This window comes from Artemia franciscana, chromosome 6 (assembly GCF_032884065.1).
Source record: "Artemia franciscana chromosome 6, ASM3288406v1, whole genome shotgun sequence".
NCBI classification, from domain to species: Eukaryota; Metazoa; Arthropoda; class Branchiopoda; order Anostraca; family Artemiidae; genus Artemia; species Artemia franciscana.
In genome coordinates, this window is record NC_088868.1 from 30,060,374 (window position 1) to 30,073,287 (window position 12,914).

At 32.4% G+C, this 12,914-nt stretch overlaps 1 protein-coding gene across 4 annotated transcripts in view; it reads left to right on the forward strand.

The window, feature by feature from the left end:
- Nucleotides 1-12,914, forward strand: part of LOC136028297 (lysine--tRNA ligase-like) — a 45,459-nt gene that overhangs the window by 22,049 nt on the left and 10,496 nt on the right. For all 4 annotated transcript variants that reach the window (XM_065706049.1, XM_065706052.1, XM_065706048.1 and 1 more), the window contains exons 5-6: nt 1,927-2,335; nt 8,824-9,083. In XM_065706049.1, the coding sequence (XP_065562121.1) occupies nt 1,927-2,335; nt 8,824-9,083 (669 nt within the window). The remainder of the gene's footprint in view (nt 1-1,926; nt 2,336-8,823; nt 9,084-12,914) is intronic.

The window sequence follows — 12,914 nt, forward strand, 5'->3', positions numbered from 1 at the left end:
CCTGCACAAATTGACTTGATAAAGTCGTTTTCCCAGATTCGACCATCTGGGGGGCTAAAGGGAGAGGAAAAATTTGAAAAAATTAGGTATTTACAGCTTACGAGTGGGTGATCGGATCTTAATGAATTTTGATATTGAGAATGACATCGTGACTCAGAGCTCTTATTTTAAATCCTGACCGGCGTTAAGCCTCTTTATTTTCCTTTTAAATCAATCTATTGATTCATAGAATTTTGTTAGAGCTCATACCATATGAGCTCTTGGCTCTTAGCTCTTCTTGCCTCGTCACAAGTGCCATATGAGCTCTTGCTTTACTGCTTTACTGAAAGCATTTCTAGACACAATAAATATAGTTAGTAGGAAATTGTGCTTTTTTTTTTACCTATTACCTTTCAAAACATTCGGTACTCCATTCTGACATTTTTGGAGCTTAACTTGCTTATTTAATTTAGTTTACAGCGTCTGTAATTTCATCTTGGGAGGCTAAGACTCCTTATCTAGGCGGCTTGAGGATGCTAAAGTACCTAGGACATTAAAAATGAATTTGATTAATTGATTGATTCTGTAAGTTGATTAATTGGAAACTTGCACAAACATGCGTCTCTCCAAATTAGGAATACTCGAGGTCAAAAATAAAATAGGTCATCATGGAACTCTAGAAACTTTAACTTTCCTGATTGCTCTAGCTAAAGAGAAACACTACCATAAAGCTTAGCAATATATTAATGTTGATATTAATAAAAATTATTTAAAAATGAACATTTCAAATTATTAGTTATTTTTCTGACCTACCAACACGTCGTTTTAGAAATTAATTTAAGAAATTTCCTCAAAATAAGTTTTTCAAAGAAAAGTAAAGAGCTCCATTAAGCGAAAAATGAGTAGAAATAACCTCAAATAATGTTCCAAGCTTAAATTTACCCCAAGCCATCGTTAATAAATGAATGAAACTCAAAGCGAGCAGAAATTACACTAAATGACTGACTCAAACTCAATTTCCACTTAATGAAAAAAAATGACAGTGAATTATCAGTTTAATATACATATATAGACATTTATTCCTTAAAGTTTTAATAATTTTTCATTTATTAAAGCAAAAAAACTGGAAACATTTTAGTGGTATTTTGTTTTCAGCAAAGTACAAATTATGTTCTGGTCTTGGGAAGGTATGGGGTTTATCAGCCCTACTCATGTTAATTTTTGCTCGTTTTGGTTTTGACTCGGTCATTTATTGTGATCTGCTTGTTTTAAGTTTCATTTATTTGTTAATGATGATTTGGGGTTGTTTTACGCTTGGACCATTATTTGACTATATTTCTGCTCATTTTTCGCTTAATGGAGCTCTTTACTTTATGCTATAAGTGGATACATATTTCATGTCTCTATCTGAATTAGAAGCTAAGCTATTCTTATTTAAAGATAGTTACATTCCGAGTTTATTTTTTCAAGCTTTATAATTTACAACTTAAAAAAAAATGCACTGGTAAAAATTGGAAACTTCGCAAATACACTAACTTTAGAGTCTTGAATAAGTATACAGAATGTCTTGTTGTTCCAGTAAGGTTGGGTCGATGACTGGGAGGTATGATAGGGATTGACATAGTATCTTTTAAAATACTTTCGGTTTAAACTAAATTGGATAAAATTAAAAATGGATCGAGTAAAATAAAAAATTAAATGAATGAAAAAAACGGAATTAAATAAAATGAATATTTATATAAAAATAATTATATAATCGTTTATTATTATGTCTAATAAAACTTCTTTTGTTTTTTTTTACCTTACGTTATTATTTACCGTACAACGTATATTCCGTAAATACTTATTATTTCAAGTTTGTGAAGCATCAGTTTCGGAAGGAAAAGTCACAAAAAGTATCTTCGGTACTTTTAAGTCTAGTTTTCATTCATATGCGTTTCATTCTAGGAAACACGCTACAGACAGCGGTATTTCGACTTAATTATCAACAATGAAGTCCGTCAGAAGTTCCATGTTCGATCTAAGATTATTTCCTACATCCGTTGCTATTTGGATAGATTGGGATTTTTGGAAGTAGAAACACCAATGATGAACACGGCTGCAGGGGGTGCCACTGCCAAACCCTTTGTCACTCATCATAATGAACTTGATTTGCAAATGTTTATGAGGATTGCTCCAGAACTAAACTTAAAAATGCTAGTTGTTGGTGGTATTGACAGAGTTTATGAAATTGGGAAACAATTCAGGAATGAGGGTATAGATTTGACGCATAATCCTGAGTTTACTACTTGTGAGTTTTATATGGCATATGCTGATTACAGTGATTTAATGAAAATAACTGAAGATATGCTCTCTGGTAAGCCGAAACCTTCCTTGACTTGTCACTATTTTTTAGGAATTCTCAACACCATAGTTGTGTAATGGGCTTCAACTTAGTAAAGAGTGAATTATAGCTCAAAAAGTGAATTCTAGCTTAGATTATCAAACCACCTCTGGATACGGCCTTGCTTCTAAGAAAATGTATTTGAGGATTAATGTTTATATATTCCACTGATTTAAAAGTATCAACTATCTAACCTGAATGAATTTATGAATTTATCTGATTGCTAATTAGGTCAATTGATGTAAATACTCGACTGTTCAATGTAAATATTATGCTAGATGACGTTGATTTTCTTGCCGACACTAGTGCCAGTTTTCACTCTCATAATTTACCCATATCTTTGGTGTAGCCCACAATAAATGAAAATTTAGAAACGTATTTAAAAGAAAATGTCAAGTGAGGAAGAGTGACGCTCTGGTAATACATATTATATAAAAATTAAAAAAATATATTTAGTGGAACTTCAAAAAAATAGCCTAAAATCTCACAAAAATAGTATCAGATCAGAACGAAAACTGTATTAATGGAGTCCCCTTGGCCGAAAACCTCAGGAGAATTACAGTCCCACATCTGGAGTAACAGGGAAAATGACTTTTCTGGAAGCAGTAATGTGTCCCTTTTTTCTTTTTTTTGTTCTTCTATGCTAGTGGGGCACTGAAAAATCATGGAAATGTTCAGTAGCTCCTTTGGCCTGGAATCTGATTTTGATGACGAGATATGCGAAAGAGTGTCCATACCATTCCAATCATGACGAAGAATTTGAAGGAAAATTGCTATATCTTGCCCTCTGTATTTAACAAAAGAAAATATTAAAACAAAATGGAATTTTTGATAAATCTCCAATCATCGCATACAAGATGATCTTAAACATGTATCTTTTGACAAAAAAAAAAAAAAAAAAAAAAAAAAAAAAAAAAAAAAAAAAAAAAAAAAAAAAAAAAAAAAAAAAAAAAAAAAAAAAAAAAAAACTAAAGCATGTATATTCTAAGAGTCACATCTTTGGGGTATGACGTCATACAACAAAATGCTTAACGTTAAATTGATACAATGCAATATTTTTTAACGTCAAAATGCTTTAAAAGAGTACTAAAACGTAGATTATTACATACAAATTAAAGAATTTTTACATAAAAAAGAAAAAAATTTCTTTTTACACTCTAAAAGTGGATCCATATATTAACAATATGGATCTTGGAAGATAGGAGGGGGAAGAGCCTCGGTACTTTTTTTTTTCTATTAGTCGTTTGAACAACTGGTAAATATTTCTGTGTTTGATTATTTTTTTATGCAAGATTCTCGTCGCATGCAATACTACTAGCTTAAGGAGAGTGATATTGAGCAATTATGTTGAGGCATTTGTATACACGACGATAGTAAAGCGATGAAAATTAAAACTTGAATAAATATAACCAATTGGCTTGCTAAATCTGTTTAAGTCCGTTGGACCTTCTCCCCTCCTCCTATTACTCTCTTTCTCTCTCTCTCTCTCTCCCTCTCCCTCCCTCCCTCTCTTTTTCTTTTATTCTTTCTTTCTTTTCTATTCTTTCATATCTATGTTTCTCTTTCACTTGTTTTCTGTCTTCCCGCACAATTATCAAGCTCTTGAGATATTTTCATTTACTTATGTATTTCTGTTATCCTTTTTTATTTTTTGCAATCTTCTTTATAAAGATTTTTTAATGCAATAAATTGATTAAATTAAATTACATCACTTTAAATTAATTACAATAAATCAATTAAGTAGTAAAAATAATACTCTTTGAATAAAGTGGTTTAGAACAGGGTTAATGTCCATATTACGACCATTGGGGGTTTGTTTTTTCAGATGTTTATAAAAAAGGGAAATATATTTATCTAGTTCTTATATGTTCTAAAAGCGGGTCTGTAAATTAGCTTTATGGATTCTGGAAGGCGAGAGAGGGAAGAAGGGGGGCTTAGTATGATTTTTCAATCTAGTTTGAACAGCTGGCTAATATGTTGGTAAATAACTAGGAATTTGTGAAATGTTTGGAATGAAGCTATTACTACTTCTGTAGTGCTTTAGGTCCTCTGGTGGCCAGGGTTGGCACCTGTAGCATGAAAGTGCTGTCTTTGCACTATTTCATTATGTGTAGCATTGTAGCACGTGCTCAGGGTTGGTAAAATGTGCTAAAATAGCACAGAAGTGCTCAATTAGTACTATTTTAGCACTACTGCAGTCTGACTTTCGACTATAGCACCGAAAATCACTGTGCACCACGAAAATGCTGGTAACCATAGCACTTTAGAAAGTGACAGTGGTGGCAACCCTGGTGGTAGGGTAGTGGGTTTGATCTTAGCTGGATAGCACGGGACCCAGAGAACGAACCTTGCTGTAGCAAACACTACAAGATCGCCGCTTGGACCTTGGTAGTCAAGAAGTGTTGTTGATCTGATTACTTACTTGTAATACTTTAGCTCAAGGGTAGTGATTTTTTGCACTTGTGCTGATGCATCGAAATACATAGATGGTAGTAAAGGGTGCAAATTGAATATGACTTGGAATTTTTATGTTTCTCTCTCACTTATTTTCGTTGTTATTTACTTTCTATCTTCTAGTAGAGATACCAAGCTAATGCAATATTTTCATTGACTTGTATTATGTTTCTTTTATCCTTTTTTAATTTTTGCAATCTTCTTTTTACAATGAATTACAATGAATTATTTAAGCAACAAAATCCTTACATTAAGAATGAAAGTGGTTTTGAACTGGGTTGATGTCCATGTGAAGACTATTGGAACTGCAAACCTTTTGTTTTTTTTTCTTTCTCTCCGTTTTATTTCTTTCAGATCTCCAATTTCTTCCATCTTTTGTCTTGCATTGCTAATGTGTTTTTCGTATTATCTATTCTATCTTATTGGTCATGTATTGAATCTTGGTTACATTATTGACTCATTATTATTGATTGAGTTAGTTCTAGACAGTGTCGATACATGTTATTAATTAAAAGTAATTACCTGATTAATAGCACTAATATGGTAATTCAGTAAGAACAAAAAAAGGCTAATTGATTAAAACGAATTATTCCTATGATAAAGTTGCGACACTAGAAATCATAGCTAAATCGTTAAGTATAGGGTTGTCACCAGGACTTTATTCCTTTAAAAAAAAATTGTAACCCCTTTTGGTTTTTAGTTTAAAATCCACGTGTTTTTAGTCCATCCTCCTTTTTTAGCATGTTATTCAACTATAGATGAAATTTTCAAGTGATTTTCGTTTTGCCCCACAAACTATTTTTTCACAAATATTTTTTGTCACGCTCTATCAGATTACCAATTCAAAAACAATCAAAGTGATTTTACCCAATGGGGAGCGTTTCCAAAGAGACAATAGCCTAACACGAAGCGTCAATATGATTCTGATTACCACAGAAGTTTATTGAAGCCTGACCTTGTATTTCCATTATCGAGATTGTGTGTAGTAAGTAAGTTTCATTAAAATGTGAAGGATTTAATGCGTAATTTGGCAAATACACCTTGTTTTATCTGAAGGCTATGGGATTGAATTGAAACTTACAGGAAAATATCGTGGGGGGGGGATCATAAAGTTTCCCAGGTCCTCATGAAAGATTACTCTTTCTTGTTTATCTTTTTCCCTTTCTCTTCTTACCTGTCTTTTTTAGAAGTGTTTTTTTGTCTACCATCTGACAGAGTTTTGGCCAGGTGTTAATAAAATCGGTGATGACACAGAAGACACAGGCGTGTGTGAAAAGTGTGACGAAAAATGTTCTTTCAAGTTTGAATCCTGCCGATATTTTTTGAGGTTACAATTACAAAAACTTTTTTTGCTTTTTTTTTCGTAAAATTGCACAGATTCATGTTATTGATAGAACATTGAACCCGTTAACATTTCTTGGATCTACTGGTCTTCAATTTAAAATCCAGTTATTTTTGAGAGTTTTAATAGGTACAACAATTTTCCGTTGAAAAAATCCCGTCGTCAAAATATAACGTTTTTATTTTTGTGAAATGATTGCCCTATACAGAGAAAAGAATTTATTCAACAAAGCATTCCCTAGCATTTACGCAGTTCTTAAAATAGGGTTATGAACCCTCAGAAATGATGATGAAAAAATAATGAACATCCAAGTTCCAAAAGCCGATAAACATTTCAAAAATAGTTCTTTGTCTGGATGTTGCGATTGATGAATAATAAATTTTAGTATGCATTTTGGTTGTGGTGTTCTCACGCTGGGGTAGACTCCTCTGTTATCTCCTACCTTGTATATTTGTTTTCTTTTCTTTCTTTTTGTTATTTCGGCATTTTTTTTTTACCTCTGTTTATAGCCGACACATCGAGCCCTGCTCTCGGTCGTCCAGTTTAGAAAATTATTTATTATGTAATTTGGTCAATAAAAGATCTTGTCTCGTCCTTTGTATGTCCTATCATTCACACACCCAACCTTACGATCTCTGCTCACTGTTGGGGGTTACTATCTTTTTTTATTCTTCAATATATTAAATAATGTATCTATCTATCTAAAAAAAATCGTTTATATATATATATATATATATATATATATATATATATATATATATATATATATATATATATATATATATATATATATATATATATATATATATATATATATATATATATATATATATACATATACGTATATATATATATATATATATATATATATATATATATATATATATATATATATATATATATATATACGTATATATATGTATATATATATATATATATATATATATATATATATATATATACGTATATATATATATATATATATATATATATATATATATACGTATATATATATATATATATATATATACGTATATATATATATATATATATATATATATATATATATATATATATATATATATATATACGTATATATATATATATATATATATATATATATATATATATATATATATATATATATATATATATATATATATATATATATATATATATATATATATATATATATATATATATATATATATATATATATATATATATATATATATATATATATATATATATATATATATATATATATATATATATATATATATATACGTATATATATATATATATGTATACATAATAAATCATACCTTGGACATCGGAAAGCCTTTTTAAAACTTAATAAAGTGCTTTTCTGTGCTCGAATGTCTTGTAGGTCCCTTTTACTAACAGAACATACTGGGTAACAAACTGGAACCAAATACTGGATGTGGTTAAAGCTGTGTGTTCAGGCCGGAATAAGAGGCTGCCAAATAGATATGAAAGTTTGTTTTGAAGGTGGTTTTCTTGTCTGTCCAGCACCCCAGTCTCGAAATATTGACGTATGTTTAAGTGAGATGACAACATGTGTCTTATTTGTCCTGCTTCATGGATGGTGAAACGTTGCCACTTGGAGTGTTAGGCGAACAATTTTGACACACTTTATATCAACATCCCACTTGGCACACCAATTTGTATTTTAGACCTTACCTTAAATGAATATATAAATGAATGAATAAATGAATAATATAAATGATGATGAATAAACAATGAATGATAAAAAGATGAATATATAAATGAATAAATGAAATAGAATAAATTAAATAAAAATAAGATCTGAAAATAGACCACTCTGCTATGTTAAAAAGTTGTTCAGGTGTATCATGAGATGCCCATTAAGTTTTTTGCGGAACAATTCCTCAGTGTATATCTCTTTCAAATTAGGACAGGGACAATACACTAGAAGGGGACAAGACACTAGAAGGGATAATATACTAGAAGGGATAAGATACTAGAAGGGATAAGATACTAGAAGCCAAAACCTGGGATCTACTGTTGAGACCAATCCAGATTCTGTTTAAAATAAGTAATTATAATTTTCGAAGTCTAAAATATGGTTGACATAGGGATCGTTCATGGCTGGAACATACAATGGCTGACTGGTCTGCTTTTAGATGCCGCGATGAATGTGAGATTGCTTGAAATAATAAAATATATAAAATAATATAAATTGATTATCCATAAAAGGCAAAAATAACAATGTGGAGTTAAAAAATTTGAAAAGAAAAGAAAACAAAAAATAACACAAAATTAAATCCTATAAGCAAGAAAATTTATTAATCAGCATCAGAAAGGAGAAAAATACAAAAAGTATATACTCATTAATTGAAAGTTTTTTGTGTAATGAATAATATAACTTTTAATTAGATTTCGTCTTGCTAGTTATATAATATCTGATTTAGGAGCAGCGCACTTGCCTCGACGCATGTCATTGAAATGACTTATTTGAAACTTGGTTGAATACTACAAAATGACGCACGATCTTCGGTAGACATATTTTGACTCTTCTAATTTTTAAATTCTTCCAATTTTCTAAATTTTTGCTTTGTCTTTTGGACAGTCAAACCACTTGGTGTTATACTTCGGCTTTGATTTTGCACCTCTTTTGTAGGTATGGTCAAAAGCATTCACGGAACATACAAAATAAATTACCAGCCAGAAGGTCCAGATGGCCCAACTGAAGAAATTGATTTTACTCCGCCATTTAAGCGAATGAGTATGTTTCCGGAATTGGAAAAGCGGCTTAAAGTGAAACTGCCACATCCCAGCACTTTGGATACCCTTGAAGCTGTGGAAATTTTAGATCGACTTTGTGTAAACCATCAAGTAGAATGTCAACCTCCGAGAACTGCCACACGATTGCTAGATAAGGCTAGTGTATTTCCTACAATTTGTCTACTATAGATTTTGTTAATTGACGTTTGCTGCCCGAGGGGGGGGGGGGCAAAACAAAAAGAAAACATTCTCCATTAAATCAATTTTTAAATGATATTCGGCATTCTATTGTTGAGGATGACTTAGCAATGCGTACTCTCCCGCGTCCGTTTTTCGTTATTTAAATGTTTATTTTGAAAATACGAAAAAGTAAGTTCAATTTAGTCCCAAATTGAATGAATAGAACATATAGATTGAACAAAACTGAAATATACTGATTGATTTTGTTAGTCGACGTTTGCCCCCCTCCCCCACAAAAAAGGGAAGAAAGAAAATATTTTCCATCGAACCAGTTTTAGATAATATAATGTCTCATCCTCATGATGAGGATGGCACAATAGCACAAACGCCCCCCCCGTCCGTTTTTCCTTACTTAAATCTTTATTTTGAATAGTAATTATGCTTCCTGAACCTTAAAAAGTTAAGTTCAATTTAGTCCCAAATTGAACTAAAAATAGAACAATACGTTGAATAAAGCTGAAATATACTGATTGATTTTGTTGTCGAAATTTCCCCAACCCCATTGGGAATATACTGAAACATCATCAAAGGAATTTACCGGAATTTAGTTATGAAAGGTTAAACATTGCTGGGTCAAACAGTCAGTTTGTGGCAATTGATAGGCTACAGAAATGATTTTTGTTCTCAACTGGACAATTTGAGACATTATTTATCTTCAGTTTTTAAATAATTTCTGGGACGACACTGACTTAGATTAGAAAAAGTTTCGTAAAGAAAAAACGAAGATATTTCTAGCAAGTGAAAATGAAAATCAGTGAAAATATATTGGCCGAGACCTTCGCTCAATCGTCCAAAGTGGCAAAGTGGTCTCGGCCAAAATATTAACATTTCATATTCAATGGCTGGAAATATCCTCGTTTATTCCTCTTCATGAGTCTTTTTTTAATCTTGACATTTGCCAAAACATGTTTATGTCTTAGGCCTTTTCTTGATTGACGTTATTCACCCTGTTAGTAGCAGGGCCGATTTTAACAGGAAAGCCAATCATAGCTGTCTGAAAATTTGAACACTGTCTTTGAAGGCTGTCATTGGGTATTGACTATCCAATCAAAGCCGCTGGAAAACTCGAAGTTTGTCCAGTTATATTAACTGTCCAATCATAGCCGCCTGTTCAAAAACAATCCGCTTATAAAAAATGGTGCTAGCAGGGTAAATGATATCAATCAAGAAGAGGCTTCAACATTTTTCCTTGCCTTAATTTATTTTCTCTTTTTTTTCTCCTTTGTCACATTAAAAAAAAAATGATTTATTTTATAAATCAAATACCAGTTGTTTTTGGTAATAACATTTCTGCTCGTTTTCTGTGAAATATGTTTCTGTGAAACAGCAGAAACTGCTGCAAACCACACTCTGAAAAATCAATTACAAATCCTATTATTACAATCAAATCCAACTTTTTTTTGACATATTTGACATTTTTGATTGACATTTTTGACCGGTCACGCATAGTGGATACAGGAAAATACATAGTTTATATCAAATTGGATTGATGTGATGGACGGAAAGCAAGGCCGTATTTAGTGGGAGGGCGGTACAGGGTAAAAAATTGCCCGACTCGTAAAAATGTAACAAACAAGCACATAAATTTTTTTAAAGTATCTTTTTCCAGCTTTTTCATAACCCCCCCCCATTTCCTCCCGAACAAACCTGGATGCGCCCTTGGTAGTAGGTATTCCCCCGAAAACTTCTTGTGCCGAAATCTACCTCTCCCGCAGAAAGTTCTTACATAAGAATTCAGCAGCCAAAAAGAAAGTATGATAAATTAAAGCAATGAAGAAAAGCTGGAATTTTTGAATATTCTACTGGTATTAAAAAATTTGGCAGAATGTGTGGCGGGGATGGGATGACGGCAATAAGGTTTACTGATTGGCTGGCTGGTCATTTTTACCGAATAATTTGAGTGTTTGGCATTAAAATTCCCTCTTTAAAAATTTAGTTTTTCTAATATGCTAAATCGGTACTTGTATGATATGCCCCCTACCGCTCAAGAAGTGAAGTTAGGTTAGTTCTAATAAAATATGCCTAAGTATGGTAAAAATATAATACTTTAGAAACAAATTCGGGCTATATATTTGCGTATAAGGGGGGGGGATTAACGTACAGCGGATCTGCTAGCAAAATGTGTTTACTACAATTATTCTGATATTATGAAGTAAGAATTGTTTTCTGACTTCACACTGTCAAAAAACTTTACCCCCACCCCTCCTAATGTGCAAATATGTAGCCCAGGTTATATATTTCCTATCTATTCTGTCACTTCTCTTTGTCTTTTCTTATGCTAAGTTGAAAGAAACTAGTGAAAAAAACCGCTTTACAGTGCGTTAATGCATGAACAATTTGAGCGATAGGGGTATATCATACAAGTATCGCTAAATCTATTCGTTTAATTTTCATTACGATCGATTTTCTTTTTTTTGGGCGGGGGGGGGGCATTTTTCGAAAATCAGGCAAATTTCCTAAGACTCGTTTTGCTTGATTTATAATGTTTTAATATTTAACTTGATGAACATTATGCATTTAGAATCAGCATATAAGATCCGTTCTTTTGATTTGCCAGATCGTGTGAAATTTCAGGGTCCTTGACACTATTCCTCAAATAAAAGTTGAAAAAATTACTTGATTTGAAGAAATGACCATAGGAAACCCAGTAGGTGCACATGGAACCAGATGTAATCTTTTCAGGTCTAAACCTCGCGCCTCAAAACATCTTCAACAGTTGTTTTCAATGCGTGCTTCAGTCACTTTAATTGGAGACCCCCTTCTGTTGTGACCCCATTCAGGCTCTGGAAAAGGGAAGGGGAGAATCCATCAAGAAATAAAATTAAGCTCCTGTCTTGGGTGACTGAATATGTAGACAAGGGCATCAATACCTCTTTTCCTTTAGGCTGCATGATGGGATTAGAATATACGGACACATCCAAAATACAAACTGTGCAGATTTTTTTTTCTTCTTAGCAATCAAATGCTATAATGCGAAACAGAGAAAATTATAGAAAACTACTACTGCAGCGTGAAGGGTCTGTAAAAAAAAAGAAAATAAAATCAGCAATGGGGAAGTTCATTTTGCTGAGGCGGAAACAGTTTTTAAGTCTAGCATTTTTCATCTTTTAGAACGCGTTCACACTATTTACTTTCTTAATAAATGAAACGGAGATATGGAAGTGTTGACGAGTACGAGTACCCTTTTTATGGCACTTGGTATTACCCAAGTGACATATAGCGATTGCAAATTCTGACGGTCTGTCTGTCACTCTGTCTGTCCCGGCTTTTGACCATCATTTCGACTACCCCATTTCGACCATCTGGGGGGGGGGGGAGTGGGAGAACGGTTAATTTGGAAAAATTATAAAAATGAGGTATTTTTAACTTACGAAGGAGTCATCGGATCTTAATAAAATTTCATATTTAGAAGGACCTTGTAACTCAGTCCTGACCGGATCCATGTCATTGGTAGGAGTTGGGGGGGGGGGGGGGCTGGAAATCTTGGAAAAGGCTTAGAGTTGAAAGATCAGGATGAAACTTGGTGGGAAGAAAAGTACAAGATACGTGACTAACAAACCGGACCGAATCCGCTCTCTTTGGGGGAGTTGGGGGGGATAATTCGGAAAAATTAGGAAAAATGAGGTATTTTTGACTCAGGAACAGGTAATCAAATCTTAATGTAATTTGATATTTAGAAGGATCTTGTGCTTCTTTTTCAATTCGAATTGGATCCGGGGACATAGGGGGTTGAAGGGTGGAAACAGA